Source organism: Pseudochaenichthys georgianus, unplaced genomic scaffold, assembly GCF_902827115.2.
Source record: "Pseudochaenichthys georgianus unplaced genomic scaffold, fPseGeo1.2 scaffold_963_arrow_ctg1, whole genome shotgun sequence".
Taxonomy (NCBI): domain Eukaryota; kingdom Metazoa; phylum Chordata; class Actinopteri; order Perciformes; family Channichthyidae; genus Pseudochaenichthys; species Pseudochaenichthys georgianus.
In genome coordinates, this window is record NW_027263487.1 from 35,046 (window position 1) to 54,279 (window position 19,234).

The 19,234-nt window shown below is 38.7% G+C and overlaps 1 protein-coding gene across 2 annotated transcripts; it reads left to right on the forward strand.

The window, feature by feature from the left end:
* On the forward strand, window positions 1-15,447 carry fam3c (FAM3 metabolism regulating signaling molecule C). 2 transcript variants are annotated; one of them, XM_034080238.2, is made up of 10 exons: window positions 1-95; window positions 916-967; window positions 1,080-1,184; window positions 10,584-10,610; window positions 10,953-11,076; window positions 12,080-12,138; window positions 12,346-12,396; window positions 12,479-12,563; window positions 12,657-12,783; window positions 14,716-15,447. In XM_034080238.2, exons 2-10 carry the CDS (start codon window positions 952-954, stop codon window positions 14,803-14,805), a joined length of 684 nt encoding a protein of 227 aa, XP_033936129.1. In that variant the 5' UTR covers window positions 1-95; window positions 916-951; the 3' UTR covers window positions 14,806-15,447. The 2 variants fall into 2 exon arrangements, with proteins under 2 accessions (XP_033936129.1, XP_033936126.1); XM_034080235.2 differs by having other exon boundaries at window positions 1-86.
* Window positions 15,448-19,234: the final 3,787 nt, after the last annotated feature.

The window sequence follows — 19,234 nt, forward strand, 5'->3', positions numbered from 1 at the left end:
AACATCTCAGCTGTCATTACACGAATCACTCACTTTGGTTTGGTGAACGGTACCGAGTATTCGTGGTTACCGTGGCAATTGCACAGGTAAGCAAGGTGTGACCCTCACCCTAATATTACTTTTCAACGTATTACTTCAAAAAAGATTTATAACACTATTAGAATCCCGCTGGAGTTCTTTAGGTGTAAGTTAGCAAACGTAGGCAGAGACGAGGAAGTTACACTGCAGTGAACGTAACGTTACTTAACAGTACATTCTAGTGGACGCTAGTTACTAGTTAACATGTTTAAGTGTAGCTTCAGCGCTATGTAATCAAATCAAGTTTTATTTATATAGCACATTTATAAACGATTTTTGGTCGCGCCAAAGTGCTGTACATATAATAAAAATAGCCTACAGTAGAGACACTTTACAGCAAATACAACAGCACAGTTTGTTCAGAATATCAGTATGAGAAAAACGACACAGCCAATAAAGCCTAGATAAGTGCAATATAAAGACCTACTACAGTGTAATAACTCATTCAAGGAAGCTAAAGTGACTTCAAAATACCCTAACTTTGTTGCATTAGCTAATTGTATTATTTCAACTATTAGCAACCAAAGGAAAGTCATCTTAAGACTTAAGTTAATGCCATTGTATATTGGTTAATGTCACCCTATTGCTATTGGGGAGGACATTTAGACATCACAACTTTTGGAAAATGAACCCTTTATTTTCTAGTTTCCTGTTATGTATTGGAGAAAAACAGGTAGTAAACCATCAATGGTACATATTGTTATTATATGTTTTTTTTCATCAAAAATGTCTATTACTTCATTATCTAACTATATTGTTAACATGGTTGTGTTCATTTTTAGTCAATTGCTAATAAAAAGGGTTAATTGTTGCAACCTTAACATGTTTTCATCTCAGGTTGTTTGGTGTGTAAACATCTGACTGAAGCCAAAGATGGTCAGGGTGGGTGGTAAGTATATCCCCCTTTAAGAAATACAGCATACACCATAGTATAACACGATTGGAAAGTATTTTGTGGTGTTTCATAAATGTTGATTCATTTGTCTATCTTTCTATTGCAGGTATTTTGAAGATTGCGGCGCTCGTATTTGCGTTTCTGCTCGCTGTCTTTCTGGCTTTTCAACTGCTGGAGATTAACATGGACTTCAATCTGGACAGTGTGATCTGTGAGTAACATTCGCTGTAGTAAAATCACAACGTTCAACAGTGCCCTGAGGTGCTCCAACAAAAGAATGAAGTGGGAGAGTTATCAGTTGTTAAGGAAACCTGTTCAAACAGTTGACCTACGAAGGGGGGATTTCAGTCATTTCTCTAAGATATGCCCTTGTGTTTCCTTTTGGTTGTGTTTACATTTCACAAACCAAATATGTTATTGAGGGAGTAGTCATACAGAGCTGCGTTTGAATGAGCATTATTGAGCTGTCGATGGATAATCTCTAGTGTTGCACGGTGTACCGATACTTGAAAGGTACCGCGATACCCTGCCGTTAAAAACGTTAGATTCCTCCGTTTCATTAGTATCGGTACTTTAAGAATGACAGGGAAAAGTACTCCGGTGAGAAAGCGCCGTTTTAATACGAGCTAGTGATGTGTCGGTTGCGCTCGAGCCGGCTCGCGCCCGCGAACGAGCTGTTTTTTTGGTGTTGTTGTTAAGTAATACAAGACAGAATGATGATGATGATCTCTGCCCTACAGCTGCTCCGTGCATGCATGCAGTGCATGGGCGGCGCCAGGATTGTTTTGCTGCAGTAGCTTAGCAGTTGCTATATGACAGCACGGCGTTGTTAATTTTCAAAATAAATAAACAAACAATACCAGTGGGCCAAGCACGAGCCTGTTCATATTGTAGCGTTCACCGCTATTCAAAATCACAGATCACTCGAGCCTTCAATGTCGAAAACGTTCTCTTTATTTTCTGGTATTGACGGCCTCAGCCACGCCTTACAGAACCAATCAATAAGATAACACTTGTTTGTTTGAGACGCGTTGCGGCTCGCCTCGAAAGTAGACGAGAATAGCCGATCGCAGCCGGGGGAGGTCTCAAAAAGCTCGCCTGAAGTCGGACAGCTCGGAGTCGGCTTCGTCTTCTTCTTCTCTCGGTTTTTTGGCGGATTGCAAACAACTTTAAGGTGCATACCGCCACCTCCGGAGTCGGCTTGACTCGGTTTGCATTTATAAAGAATGCACACATGTGTTTAATCGTTAATGTCAGATATGTACTAAGTAAATACATTTGTTCCTGCTCAAGATTAGATTCAACTTTATTGTTATTGCACATATTACAGGTACTGAGACAACGAAATGCAGTTTAGCTTCTAACCAGGAGTGGAAAAAGCAGTAAAGTGAAAAGTAATGTACACAATAGACAGAATAAAATATAGAATGAATTGAATGATGAATAAACAGTGAGGGGTATGAATACACTAGATATACACAGCAGCCTGTGAGCAGTATGAACAGTGTGTATGAATAATATGCTAAGATATATAAAGTATGAAAACGGTAAGCAGTGCAAGTATAGTATAAAATATATGGATATTAATTTCATGATGATAAACATTGTGGAACAATGATGAAAAATATGAATGGAAGTGGCGACGTAAAACTGACACAAAACAACAACAAACTTTTGCCGAGCCAATTGGAGAGTTTCATCACCGGCACGTGGTAAAAAACACCAATGAGCGCTCAGCTCGAGATACCAGCGAGTCGTTTCCCCATCAAGCATTTCGCTTCCTTAGCCTGTGGAGAGGAACTGCCAGGGTTGCGTTCCAATAGTCCATTTAGCTTAGGAACCTTCCTAACCAAGTGAAATGACCCGGAAGTCCCTCAGTGGCAGCCATGATAAGTGCCGTTCCAATCATAGATATATATAAACACTAGGGCTGCAGTCGGATAGTTTAAAAATCAGCTCCTAAGTTCTAACCCTATCGTCTATTCCTTGACCTCTGAGTGAAACGTCACGGGGTTAAGGGATAGTGGATAGGAGAATTCAAAAGGACTTAGGAGAAGAGACTGCGGTACTTTAGAGAATCCGAATGCACTTTCACTATCCGACGTGTTTATGATGCGCCAGCGGACGTCATTGTGTGCGTCTGCTGCTGTGGGGAAACTATGGAAACCACAGTTTTCTATACAGCGGACTACAACATGGATGTTTAATAAGAACGAGGGACTACTGTGAACTCATCTAGAGACTCTGCACCATGCTCTGATGCTGTTGCTTTATGAACGTGGACAACAGAGAAACATATTCTTCATGACCAAAGTTGGAATTGAAATAAAAAAGGAAAGTGAAACTTATGCTCGTCACCCTCTCCCTCCGGTCCACATTAATACAAATGATCCCAATACGTATGATTGTATGAACTAAAGATCTTAAAATCAATACAGATGTATTTATTATAAACGTTAGTCCTTAACATCTATCACTGTGTATATCACCATTCAAACATCTTTTACAAGTTGAACAAACCCCACACAGCTCAGTAAAGACTGAAATGTTGACTTTATTTGATAATTTCAGTGAAAACTAACGTTCATATTTCTCTTTTTGATTATAATACTGATGAACGTTCAAAACAAAGCACTTTGGCAACTTACCACCTATGTTTTAAAAAGCTTAATAAGCACCGTAACTTCCATGATATAATTTCTCGGTCATAATCGGTTGTTTCCGTGAACGGCCGACTGTTGAGTGACGGCAAATGCTGCGGCTGCAAGGCATTGTGGGGCAGCATTTTCGCTTCTCCTGTCGGTTAGGGAGGTCCAGTGGTTCCTAAGCTAAAGGAGGTTATAAAGGAAGTTTGAAACCTCCTTTCCCATAGATATATATATAAACACTAGATGGCTCACACACGCTGCTGGCCAATGGAGACCGACGTTGCCACTTGGCCGCCATCTTGCTACAGGCAGTGCTCTCATTCATAACATTATGGTTTACTATTTAAATAACCATAGCTTGCTCAATTTTCAACCGATTTTCAAACGGTTTGGTTTTTTATAAACATCAAAGATGTAGTTATGATACTGCATACTTATAATCATGGACTTTCATATGAAAATAACATTAATCAGATAAAGCAATAGCTATACACACACACAAGGTATTTATATTAAATATTTGCCGGTGTATATATTTCCATTTATTTTATTATATTGTCAATATTTAAAATAAATTATAAAATTAAAATACATTTATATTTTATATATAAAAATCGGTCTCATGTTACCACTCTGTAAACCAAGAGTTGTTAATTGAGCAATGCCTTAGCTTGAAGAACAGGGACACAACTAATGACAATAGCATATGTTGGTATATTATCTAGATATTCACACCTTTATCAGAAGAACCAAACCAACATAAAATGTGCTCACAGACAGGCCAGTTCTGTCTAATTTATCACAATTATTTTTGACATGAGATCTTCATATCATCCTAGTTTTGTATTTAGTTTCTAGATTTGTAAACAAATCCAGAACCTTTGAAATATGTTATTGAAAAAAGACCAAGAATAATATAAACTGTACCATATGTCCTTCTGTAGTCCATTTGTGGTTTGTCTTGACTCACCCCGGCTGATATGTCACAAAATCCACTGTTTAAATTGTTCCCTATATTGCCCCTATGCCCCTGTAAGGTGTCCTTGGGTGTTATGAAAGGCGGCCCCCCAACATAAATGTATTATTATTATTAAGAAGAACAACTTGGTGTGGTGTGGAGGGGATGTAGGAAGCAGGAGCAGGTGGGGAGAGATGGGGCTTCAAGGTTCAAGGTTATTTGTTTTAAATGTGTCTTGGAGATAAGGACCAGCTGCACACAATAAAATAAAATACAGTATACCACAAAACCAATAAGACACACAGTGACACATGGCACACTAACAATCAATCATCGTCCAGCCTCAGCTTTGGTATTCTTTCACAACCATGTTATGGGTTTATTAGACTGAGCAAACATAAACATATGTGGTGATCCCACGGGTTCTTGTTTGCAGACAGCGGCGATTGGAGCATCCGTAGGCTGCACAAAAGTCCGGCATAGTCAGGTACTTCTGTAAACACAAAGCCAGCAAATTCCTGTATCATAATGCAAGATGTTTTTAACAAGCCAAACCACTTGGAAGAAATCATGTGTAACTTAAGTTATGTTGAAAAGAAAGAGCAGTTCTGCCTCTCCCACTGGTGTAAAGTTGCTGGGTGAACTTTGTAATACTAGGTCTCACTGACAGCCTCTTGTTATTAGCCAGCTAATAAATACAACCACATACACAAAGAAAAGCTGCAATTTCAACATGTCCAAGCATCCTGTATCATAGCCATGCTAATCATGTTTATAATAAACCAAACCGTTTGTAAATCAGTCAAGATTTCAGCGAGTTAAGAGTATTTTTGTGCAGATCACTCACCTTACAACAGCTACCATAACGCGAATCAGAGTAACTGTTGACTGTAGCAAGATGGCGGCCAGTCAGCTACGCTGGAAAATCTCCCATGAGCCATCTAGTGTTTATATATATCTATGTCCTTTCCTATCATTCTCATCATTCTAGAGAATTCGAACGGCACTTATCATGGCTGCCACTGAGGGACTTCCGGGTCATTTCACTCCTTTAGGAAGGTTCCTAAGCTAAATGGACTATTCGACTTCAGCCTAGATGACTCACCCGCGCTGCTGGCCAATGGTGACCGACGTTGCCACTTGGCCGCCATCTTGCTACAGGCAGTGCTCTCATTCATAACATTATGGTTTACTATTTAAATAACCATAGCTTGCTCAATTTTCAACCAATTTTCAAACGGTTTGGTTTTTTATAAACATCAAAGATGTAGTTATGATACTGCATACTTATAATCATGGACTTTCATATGAAAATAACATTAATCAGATAAAGCAATAGCCCCACACACACACACACACACACACACGGTATTTATATTAAATATTTGCCGGTGTATACATTTCCATTTATGTTATTATATTGTTAATATTTAAAATAAATTATAAAAATGTAAATACATTTATATTTTATATATAAAAATCGGTCTCATGTTACCACTCTGTAAGCCAAGAGTTGTTAATTTAGCAATGCCTTAGCTTGAAGAACAGGGACACAACTAATGACAATAGCATATGTTGGTACATTATTTAGATATTCACACCTTTATCAGAAGAACCAAACCAACATAAAATGTGCTCACAGACAGGCCATTTCTGTCTAATTTATCACAATTATTTTTGACATGAGATATTCATATCATCCTAGTTTTGTATTTAGTTTCTAGATTTGTAAACAAATCCAGAACCTTTGAAATATGTTACTGAAAAAAGACCAAGAATAATATAAACTGTACCATGTGTCCTTTTGTGTCCTTCTGTAGTCCATTTGTGGTTTGTCTTGTCTCACCCCGGCTGATATATCACAAAATCCACTGTTTAAATTGTTCCCTATATTGCCCCTATGCCCCTGTAAGGTGTCCTTGGGTGTTATGAAAGGCGGCCCCCCAACATAAATGTATTATTATTATTATTAAGAAGAACAACTTGGTGTGGTGTGGAGGGAATGTAGGAAGCAGGAGCAGGTGGGGAGAGATGGGGCTTCAAGGTTCAAGGTTATTTGTTTTAAATGTGTCTTGGAGATAAGGACCAGCTGCACACAATAAAATACAGTATAACACAAAACCAATAAGACACACGGTGACACATGGCACACCAACAATCAATCATCGTCCAGCCTCAGCTTTGGTATTCTTTCACAACCATGTTATGGGTTTATTAGACTGAGCAAACATAAACATATGTGGTGATCCCACGGGTTCTTGTTTGCAGACAGCGGCGATTGGAGCATCCGTAGGCTGCACAAAAGTCTGGCATAGTCAGGTACTTCTGTAAACACAAAGCCAGCAAATTCCTGTATCATAATGCAAGATGTTTTTAACAAGCCAAACCACTTGGAAGAAATCATGTGTAACTTAAGTTATGTTGAAAAGAAAGAGCAGTTCTGCCTCTCCCACTGGTGTAAAGTTGCTGGGTGAACTTTGTAATACTAGGTCTCACTCACAGCCTCTTGTTATTAGCCAGCTAATAAATACAACCACATACACAAAGAAAAACTGCAATTTCAACATGTCCAAGCATCCTGTATCATAGCCTTGCTAATAATGTTAATAATAAACCAAACCGTTTGTAAATCAGTCAAGATTTCAGCGAGTTAAGAGTATTTTTGTGCAGATCACTCACCTTACAACAGCTACCATAACGCGAATCAGAGTAACTGTTGACTGTAGCAAGATGGCGGCCAGTCAGCTACGCTGGAAAATCTCCCATGAGCCATCTAGTGTTTATATATATCTATGGTTCCAATTCTCCAAATGAAAGGAAAGGAGGTTTCAAACTTCCTTTATAACCTCCTTTAGCTTAGGAACCACTGGACCTCCCTTACCGAAAGGAGAGGAGAAAATGCTGCCCCACAATGCATTGCAGCCGCAGCATTTGCCGTCACTCAACAGTCGGCCGTTCACGGAAACAACCGATTATGACCGAGAAATGATATCATGAAAGTTACGGTGCTTATTAAGCATTTTAAAACGTATGTGGTAAGTTGCCAAAGTGCTTTGTTTTGAACGTTCATCAGTATTATAATCAAAAAGAGAAATATGAACGTTAGTTTTTACTGAAATGATCAAATAAAGTCAACATCTCACAGTCTTTACTGAGCTGTGTGGAGTTTGTTCAACTTTTAAAAGATGTTTGAATGGTGATATACACAGTGATAGATGTTAAGGACTAACGTTTATAATAAATACATTTGTGTTGATTTTAAGATATTTTCATAGTTCATACAAGTATTGGGATCATTTGTATTAATGTGGACTGGAGGGAGAGGGTGACGAGCATAAGTTTCACTTTCCTTTTTTATTTCAATTCCAACTTTGGTCATGAAGAATATGTTTCTCTGTTGTCCACGTTCATAAAGCATAAGCATCAGAGCACGGTGCAGAGTCTCTAGATGAGTTTACAGTAGTCCCTCGTTCTTATTGAACATCCATGTTGTAGTCCGCTGTATAGAAAACTGTAGTTTCCATAGTTTCCCCACAGCAGCAGACGCACATTCATGACGTCCGCTGGCGCATCATAAACACGTCGGATAGTGAAAGTGCATTCGGATTCTCTAAAGTAAGCAGTCTCTTCTCCTAAGTCCTTTTGAATTCTCCTATCCACTATCCCTTAACCCCGTGACGGTTCACTCAGAGGTCAAGGAATAGGAGATAGGGTTTGAACTTAGGAGCTGATTTTTGGATTATCGGAACGCAACCCAGGCCTCCAGAGCAAGTCGGACAAAATGACTAACCATCATGCAACGCACTAGCAAGACGTTGATCGGAACTGCGCAGGTCTGCGCAGGTCTCGCTTGTCTCAAACAAGCCTATTATGACTTTTCCTTACACTCGAACACAACTCCTACGCCCCTCCTGCCTCCTTATTGCAGAACGTCTATGGGCATAGATATGTCTCATAATTATTTGTGTGAACATAACAATTATTTGTGTGTAAATATGTGATTTGGAAATGTAAAACACCATCCACAAATGCATTTCAAAGATTTGCAAACTCACAAATAAATGTGCAAGTGTAAAACGGATCTGCAAATACGCTAAATATTTTCACAAATAAAAAAAAGATCTGTGATTATCTCTTTAACATTGACAACTTTCGATCAGGCATTTGTGAATCCATTTTGTATTTGCCGACCAACAATGCGCTTGCGGATCTCACATTTCTGCTTGTGGATCGTCTTTTTACACACGGAATTTTGAGACATATTTTCCGCCGGTCTCGGCTAAAATCTACTGTGTCACTCGGTGATTTTCGGAAACCACATGGCCTGCTGATGACGACATTTCCGCATGATTTCAAAGTAAGAGCATGATGGTTTGTTTAATGCTGTTTTTTTATTATAATGAACAGCGGAACGTTAGATGCATTCTTTACCACCATCACCATGTTATAGTGATACAGTTAGTTTGTGTTAGTTTATTGGATCAATATAGCATATATCGAGCACATGCATTGATGTTGAAGTACAGGCTATACGCCACTTTCGGGTCCCGGGGGAGCAGCTGGCAGCGAAGCAGCCCAGATAAAACTCTTTCTTCATTGTTTGTTGTGTATTCCGTCAAGCGGGTCAAACTAACTGTATCACTATAACATGGTGATGGTGATAAAGAATGCATCTAATGTTCCGCTGTTCATTATAAAAAAAAAACAGCATTAAACAAACCATCATGCTCTTACTTTGAAATCATGCGGAAATGTCGTCATCAGCAGGCCATCACGTGGTTTCCGAAAATCACCGAGTGACACGAGTAGATTTTAGCCGAGACAGGCGGAAAATATGTCTCAAAATTCCGTGTGTGTAAAAAGACGATCCACAAGCAGAAATGTGAGATCCACGAGCAGAGATTTGAGATCCGCAAGCGCATTTTTGGTCGGCAAATACAAAATGAATTCACAAATTCCTGATCGAAAGTTGTCAATGTTAAAGAGATAATCACAGATCTTTTTTTTATTTGTGAAAATATTTAGCGTATTTGCAGATCCGTTTTACACTTGCACATTTATTTGTGAGTTTGCAAATCTTTTAAATGCATTTGTGGATGGTGTTTTACATTTCCAAATCACATATTTACACACACATTATTTTTATGTTCACACAAATAATTATGAGACATATCTATGCCCATGGTCTCTCAGTCTCTCCCCTCTCAAGCACGCTCTAAGTCCCTCCCCTCTCTCGTGCACACGCTAGCTGCCAAAGCATGTGAGAAAGCGAGAAGCATGGCTGCAAGTGGGAGTGCAACTGCCGCTGCGCCTCGGCTTGTTGACAAAAAAGACGCCAGAAGCTAAATTTGGAAGTATTTTAGCTATATCTCTGACAGTGAGGGCAAGCCTACGGACAGAGGCCTGTCTGTAAGAAATGTTTTAGATCCCTGCAAACCAAGGGAGCCAACAGCCAACCCATCAAACTTGGCTAAGCACCTCGCCGACCGACATCCAGAGCTGTTTAAAGAATTTAAAGACAGACAGGTTAGCGAATGTGATAGATAACATAATTACATCATGCTCAAGCCATGCCCTCAAATCTAAGTCAAACAAGTGTAATTTATTTTGTGACAAACAAACGTTTTCGTAGTTTGACGAGGCAATTAATGGCAATGATAACTGTCTAATATGGCTATCTTTTTAGCTAACTTACCAATGTGGCTAACATCTGCAATGTACATTTTGTCAATAATTATTTATATTACTGTACTATTACATGTTAATAAAATATAAAGTTAACTATCAAATAAATCACATACACTCAAGTATAAAGAAGAGACCATGTTGTAAGAAAACACTTAACAGATAAACTACAATTGTATTGATCATGAAAATAATAAAAGAAAAGTATCGAAAAAGAATCGGAATCGCAATTCTTGACTTGGTATCGGTATCGAAACCAAAATGTTGGTATCGTGACAACACTAATCTCCTATAACCTATATACTTTTTTGCTTTTCAGCGAGATCTATGCCAGCGAATGAAGCGTGTAAGTATTGTGACATTATTTCCTCTTTTTGCTTGTTTGTTAATGTCTGATACAAGTTTCTCCTTTTTTTGTTTCCTTTTTTAAATTCTTTCTATACCACTTGATGCAAGAATGGTAATAATGAGCCTCACACAAACAACAGAAGCCCTGCACATTTGAATGTTTTGTTCTTAGATTAGTGCTTTAGTGTAAATAGATTCCATTCGGTTAAGTAAAGGTTAAACCGTTGCTTTTTATTCTCCCTGTGTCTGCACCTGTTTGTGTACAAGGCGTATGTGATCCACTTGTTACCTGACTGTGAGCTACCTGGTGAGTGTTGTGTACATTATTTTTCATTCACAGCAACTAAGCCGTTGAAGTACAAGTGTGGGATGTCCAAGTTGTGTCCCGCTGGACACTGGGCCTTCAAGATGGCGAGTGGAGCAGCCAGTGTGGTGGGGCCCAGGATCTGCCTGGACGACAAACTGTACGTCAAGTCACGTCTTAAAACCTTCGCAAACACAGGAGCACATATTTGACTTCTTGTGTTTGTGGCTTATGCTTAAACTAGGTTTTATTTGTCATCAAGATACTTTGTTGATCCCAATTTGGGAAATGTTTCCACCACAGAAGCATAAATGAGACATCGCACATCAATGAGAAGTAAATACAATGAAAAACATTAAAGATATACATAACAGCAGTAGAAGATAAACAAAATACGCAAACATATATACATACCAGTAATGTAGGATATCGAGAGTATACATATTGAATACACAATATATAGGCAGTGTACATTATGCTTGTCAAGCCTATTAAATGTAAACATTGAATACAATATACAGTTTACAATTTACATTTGAGTTAGCAGAAAAATGACGGTTTCATTTCAATTTGAATCCTCGAGGGACCACTTTAAAAAAAGAAATACAAATGAGTGAATTTGTGATTTGAGTGGGATATAATTAAACAAAGAGCAAATCACTAGTTGAATTTGTTAACATTTGCATACTGGTCATAGTAGCTTATCCACATAGCCGTAGGTGTTGTTCTCTTTGCAACAGCTTGGTTTGAACTTCTCAAATGTGAGGATTTAAAGGTTCTCGTAAAATAATGAATTGTAAAAAAGAATTGAAAATATCTTGAAGATGAAATCATTAATTACTGAATAGCGAAACATGACCAACAATAATCCAAACGTAAACGATAGTACATGAAATGATCATGACAGTTCTCATTAGTTGCAGCCTATTGTATTTTATGACATTTTTAAAACACTATCCATTATCAAGTGTTCAAAAGTTCTGACCTAATGTTTGATAAAGATGGCACACTGATATGCACCAAGTCTGGGAACATATCTCTTCACACACATGTATTAAAACAGCTTATAACACAATAATGTACCTCTGAGGCATGACTTCATCGCACGTTTATATTTCAAAATATGTCTTCTCTTCTCACTGTCATCCTTTGTTTTATGTTAGATTAATGAGCGGAGTGAAGAACAACGTGGGGAGAGGAATCAACATCGCCCTGATAAATGGTAACATTATCAGAGTTCCATGCCTCGAGGAAACTGCTGCTGATCGCAAATCAATACTGTGTGTTCAACACCAGTGCCACGACAATATGTAGCCATTTGATGTGCTAAACCTATGATGGACAGCAATAAACCACCTCCAAGATTGCGTAATATAACTCTGAGTTTAATGTCACATTTGCTTCAACCCGATCTATTTCTACCCCACAGGGAAAACAGGGGACCTTATCAACACAGCGTTTTTTGATATGTGGGGTGGAGGTGAGTGCATTTGAAATCATAAAACAAATATATACTGTATAAAAGCATTGTATTAACCATCTTAATTACCAACCTTGTGCAGATGTGGCTCCGCTTATTAAGTTAGTGAAGGGAATTGAGGATGGGACGATCGTGATGATGGCCTCCTTCGATGATGCTGCAACAAAGTAAGTATACTGTTTAGATTCTTGTTGCCTAGCTGTCTCTATGATCGGCTGGGATGTGGGCATGACATAATATCTGTCTTCTTTGTTCTGTAGACTCAACGATGAGGCCAGGAAGCTCATTGCTGATCTGGGAAGCTCGATCGTCAGTAACTTGGGATTCCGTGATAACTGGATCTTTGTAGGAGGGAAAGGCATCAAGACCAAGAGTCCATTTGAGCAGGTAACATGACCCACACATGGTTACAACAACAGTATCATTTGTCTGGAAACAACTGTAAATGTTGAAGAACTTGTTCCCAAATCAGCCGTACCACAGTTATAACTATTAAAGTTTACTCTACCAGCAAATCCACAACCCATACGCCTATAAGGAACATATCAGTGTTTGCACAACAATTGGACGAAACACTTAACATCAACATTTACAGCAGTAAGTCTCAAAATGCTACATCTACTGTCACAAACTAGATGAATGTGAAGTATTTTGTAGCAGCAGGTTCCACAAGAAGACATAAAAACATAAACAACAAAAGGACATCATACAGCAAAATGTACAGGGATTACAATTGACATATCTAACCACATGTACAGGTACCAACAGCATCTGATTTTGTAGCATCCAACCGAGCTTTAAAAACATGTAGTGGTACTAGCTTGGTAATTTTCCGTTCTTTTTGCAGACTGTTCCATGTTAGTGGAGCTGCACATCTAACAGCTTTCTTCCCTAAGACAGTCCTAGCACTTGGCACATTTAATAAAACCACAGCATGCGATCTCAGGCAATAAGTACTTCCAATTCGCAGAGAGATCAGAGAGCAGATATAAGATGGTAGTTTATCCAACATGGCTTTGTAAATGAAAAAGTACCAGTGACTGAGCCTCCGTACAGTAAGTGATGGCAAAACCGCCTTGGTATACAGGGTACAGTGATGCGTAAGTGCTTTACAGTTTGTCAAAAATCTCAGTGCACTGTGATACGCAGCATCTAACTTGCTCAGGTAATTGGCAGGTGCATTCATATAGACCAGATCCCCATAGTCCAGCACAGGTCAAAAGGTCACAGTGACTAGCCTTTTCCTGGCCTCAAGCGAGAAACAGGACTTGTTTCTGAAAAAGAACCCTAGCCTAACCCTGAGTTTTTTAAGCAGGTTATTGACATGGAGTTTAAAAGTGAGACAGTCATCAAGCCAGATACCAAGGTATTTGTAACAGGTAACCACTTTAAGTTGTATTCCTTGCGTAGTTACAATATCCAAAGCAGTCTCCGGTGTATTTTTAGCTTTATCTTTAGAAAAGAACATTACCTTGGTTTTATCCACATTTAAAAGATGAAAGCGTAATTAAGGAGCACTATTGGAGTGACTTTGATGGTTATTGGACTCAGGATTAATTCATTTGGATTCCCGCTGTATGAAGAAATTAAAGGACGGCGCGGAAGGAAACAATTCACAAAGGGATTAAACCGTTTAAAACACATGATCAAAGTAAGCCGGATTTTGCCGATGTGCTTATGTGGATTCAAAAGTCGTAAATAATCTACAAAATGGAGGAGACCGATCTGATCGGAGCAACTGGGACAAATAATCCAACTGAAACCGGCATGGACAATGACTATGTTTTTAAAAATGCGCTTATCCAGACAAGCCTGGTTTGGACACTTTACGGGCAGAAGAAACATTTATATTAAAGAAATAATTATACATTTCTGTCTTTTTATTCCTATAATAGCTACTAACTTCAATTTGTATTCAAATTAATTAATCAATAATTTTTTATATTTTATTGTAATGTAGAGACAAGGCTTTTAGTGACAATCATGTATTGCGTTACAATTATATTATATATATATATAATTATAATAACCCCCCCCTGTCAGAGGGCACCCTGTGTGTAAACTACCTGGGGGAAACATCCCATCCTGCAGGCAATACGGTAATGACTGTGAGAACACAAGAGCTGGTGAAATCCCAGGACACCTGGGACTCAGAGGCTGCTGCTGGCCTTTCATTAGTGTGGTGCTGGTTAAAACAGCCCCTTCACATCAGCTGTCTGGCAGTATCATTCATTATTTCTGTCATGGCCTGTCTGATCAGGAGACAGTAGCCATTGGAGTTGACGTTACAAACGATGTGTGTTGTGTTTCCCTCCCCAGCATATAAAGAACAGTGCTGGCACCAACAAGTTTGAGGGATGGCCCGAGGTGTTGGAGATGGAAGGCTGCGTGCCTCAGAGGCAGGACTAAGGACCACCACCCCCCCCCCCCATCCCATACACCTCCCATACATTCCAATGAGACTCTTTAAGTGGTTACACTTGTTTGGGCGGATAAAGGTCATTCTTACAGCTCTCACCCCAAAGCTTCAACCGCACCTACCAGAACAAAGTCACTCGCTGCTGTGAACCCATTCCTCCGTATTGAAACCATGATGTAGTCTGGATTCAGTTGTTTGGAACTAGATGGTAGAAAGCACTGATTTAAAGGGAATTGCCTTTGATTATTGGCTTACTATCGGTGAGGCCCAAAGACTTGATAGTGTTGCATTATTGCACTGTTGCCGAGGGAAATGAAGCCACATTTCCTTAACCTGTCGCCATGCCTTAATCTCATTTCGGGTTTTTAAACAAACATGACTTTGTGATTTATGCTTTTCCTTTAAGAGTTTGCGGTAAGAAAATGATTATTAACAGGGTTTGAAGACGTCATGATATTAAACCAAATGTACCAAATTCACTGTGAAATTTGTAAATATTTGTTTAGAGGAGCCTTTGAGAATATAAAGACCCTAACTAAATGAACATTGTAATAATATAATTTCATAAAATAAATGATATTGTTAGCAGTGTGTGTATGTGTGTGAGTGGATTAAAGCGTTATTTCTTTGTGCCTGTGAGTAGTACTGCTATGTTGTTTATATGCATTTACAGTACAGTAGACATCGTCACTGTGCAAACTGAACAATCAGTACCTAGGAGTTACAGTTTTTCTTGATTGCTAACACTAAAATTATACAGGAAGCACACTTATTTTAACTGACACTCAAAGAGCAAAACATCGACTCAAATCTCCAAAACTCTGAACACATTTTCAGCTTTTCACACAATTTGCAAATCAACATGGCACTTTTTGCAAACCACTGCACACGTTTCTCCACGTCAGACACAGGAATCTGACAAAGTCACGTCTTAGCAGGTTTAAAACACTGATATTCAAAATGCTTCACACATGGACCAATGATCAAGAAACACGTTCCACCTCACTAAACAACTGATAGCATAATTGTTGGCTCATCAATCAGGATGTTAGCACTATAAAAAAGTCCACAGGTGAGTACTTTCTTAGAGCCACAATAGAAGCCAACATGGAAGCAAGAGGAAGGGCTGGGCTGAGAGTGAGAGGAGGAGGAAGAGGTGGGGTGAGAGTGAGAGGTAGAGCTGGAGGGAGAGGACGTGGACAAAGAAGAATACTCATGATATATCAGTGCTTATATCTGTTGTGTGAAACGTATTTACTTCATTACTGTAATTGAATTGTTGGCATGTTGCATACTATAACTGTACAAACATCCTGCACAATGTACTGTGGTAAACGTACTTTTATACAACACAGACACTGACCGACCGACCACTATATCTTTGTTGTTTATCTGAAGGACTGAGAAAAAAAGAGGTGGAAGGCCAAGGATTTCCAATGAGGCACAGGAAGCAGCAGTTACAAACTGGGTTTTGGCAAACAATGCATCCCACTTAGAGAGGTCCGAAGCAGAGTAGCTATGTGCTGAGATGCATGTTGCACAATGTTATTTTTGAATACAATGTGATTTTTTTCAACAACTCATTTGTATTTCTTCCTTTACTGTATTTCTGTAAACTCAAGCAATCTTTCTCTGCAGAACCCTCTCTGTACAGAGCACAGCCCATAACAGATGAAAGTGCTTTAGAGTATGCTCAGCAGTGTGTAGTTGGGTGGTCAAACCATCTAGTATTATGAATGAAGTGTGTTATATTTGGTGCTAAAGTTTGCATTTGGTAAGTGTGTATGTAGTTTTGAGGTGTTTTGCACTTTGGGTGTGTGGTTTTGTGAATTGTGTTCTGAGAAACTGAGCAATTTAAAAAAAAATGTGTGTGAGCAATCGAGAAACACTGTAATCATTAGTCTGTTTCATCTTGCCTTTCTGTCAGCCACATTCAAAGAAGTCAAATCCACACCCTGTTTTGTTCATTTGTGTAATCTGATTTGACCCACCCACCAGTCTTACTTTGAGTTTACAGTATACGAAAGCCTTTTAAGCAGTAGTACTTCACAGCTTTAAGAAGCAATTGTGTAAAGCAAAACAGTCTGTGACTCCTTGTGTTTTTTTTTCTTAATTAATACAAATTTATAAACAAATGTCAACTAATGAGCGGCATTTAAAGGTTGGCATTACCATCTTATGGCTGAACCATACTTATAATTGGCAATCAATTCAATTCAAAACCTTTATTTATCCAGGTAAAATCCCATTGAGATCAATGATCTCTTTTTCAAGGGAGACCTGCAGCAGCAGGTTCCACAAGAAGACATAAAAACATAAACAACAGAAGAACAAAAGGACATCATACAGCAAAATGTACAGGGATTACAATTTTCATATTTAACCACATGTACAGGTACCAACAGCATCTGATTTTGTAGCATCCAACCGAGCTTTAAAAACATGTAGAGGTACTAGCTTGGTAATTTTCCATTCTTTTTGCAGACTGTTCCAAGTTAGTGGAGCTGCACATCTAACAGCTTTCTTCCGTAAGACAGTCCTAGCACTTGGCACATTTAACCTGTTAAACCCCGAGCCTGTTTTTCAGGTTTCAGTCTCGAAAATGACATTCCCAGAACAAATGACTGTAACTTCACTTCTAAAAGGTTTATATGAATAATTTTTGTTATCAAAGCAAGGTTACATCTGTGAGTTGGATGTAGAAGTGTCAGCATCAATATAGATGTTTCTGTGTCAGAGTAAATTCAGATGGAACATAGCAAAACAATGTAAATTCCTGTCTCCGCCTAAAGAAAACCCATTACTTATAGTGAAGACCAACCTTGAATGATGGGTTAGTAGCCTAAAAGCTTTAGGAATCCAAATTATAACATATAATAAGTACCCTGTATCAAGATTGAGGCAAAACAAGTGACATTTGACCTTTTTAGAGAGGTTTATGAAAATAAAGTCCAGGCGGAATAAGCTTTGGGCACATTTGGGCCCATTTGGGCCCATCAGTGCCATTTGACCTTTTTCAGATACCAGACTATAAAAATCATTGTATTACATTGAATAATCACTATAGGTATTCATTCCATTAAAAATAAAAAAAATGTAAATAAAAAAAAAGATTCTTAAAAAAATATTAAAAATATTTGTGTGAGTGTGTATAAAAAAAATCAGGGTCCCCGTCGGCGGGGACCTTCGGGCTAAAACCACAGCATGCGATCTCAGGCAATAAGTACTTTCAATTCGCAGAGAGATCAGAGAGCAGATATAAGATGGTAGTTTATCCAACATGGCTTTGTAAATGAAAAAGTACCAGTGACTGAGCCTCCGTACAGTAAGTGATGGCAAAACCGCCTTGGTATACAGGGTACAGTGATGCGTAAGTGCTTCTGAAAAAGAACCCTAGCCTAACCCTCAGTTTTTTAAGCAGGTTATTTACATGAAATTTAAAAGTGAGACAGTCATCAAGCCAGATACCAAGGTATTTGTAACAGGTAACCACTTCAAGTTGTATTCCTTGCGTAGTTACAATATCCAAAGCAGTCTCCGGTGTATTTTTAGCTTTAGCTTTAGAAAAGAGCATTACCTTGGTTTTATCCACATTTAAAAGAAGCTTAAGCTCAGAGAGCTGAGCCTGAATAATGTTAAAAACAGCCTGTAATTTAACAACAGCCTCTATTGCGGCAGTAATCTTAAACCAAGTGCCGCGAGGGACTAAACAAGAGAAAAAACACTGTGGACGCGCAAAAACTCAGTCTTTCCAACACAGTATGCGTTTGACCTTTTATTTGCTTTCCAAAAATGCAATATTCCATATGCATGTACGTATCTCCTTGTATGTGCCTGCGTGAGTGCGTGCGGTCAACAAAAATTGTCCTTCTCTAGCTCACTCCCCCATCTATTGCCACCTGCACAGGTAAAAGCAACCGGATATAAACACAAACGTCACCACCCCAATGCAATGACACGCCCACCACCTATAGTGACTCAAAAAACATGTATCTTAACAAACACAGAAATGGCTTCATATGTGGCTCCTACATTCCGGCCCCTAATTATATCAACATAATAATTACACAACTGGAAAATTATGTAGGAGACAATCAAGAAAAAACTTTTAAGGATAAAACGTCCTTTTGTCAAAGTGTCCTTTTCTTCTTTAGGCAAAAAATAGAAAATAAAATAAAAAAGATATAGTTTGTTAGCCTATGAAGGAGTGATCTTTACTATCACTTAATCGGAAAAAACGTCAATGTCAAGGTCTATCAAGTTCACTAATTTCCTCACGGCTCTTCTGCTTCCTGTAGAAGGCAGATCTTTGTGATAGGCCTGTCCAGATAGCTTGTTTTTGTCTTCACTCGCACCTGACGTACAAGTCCTCTTCTGTCTGGAATGGTTTGTACAATCCTTCCTGTAAGCCATGAATTG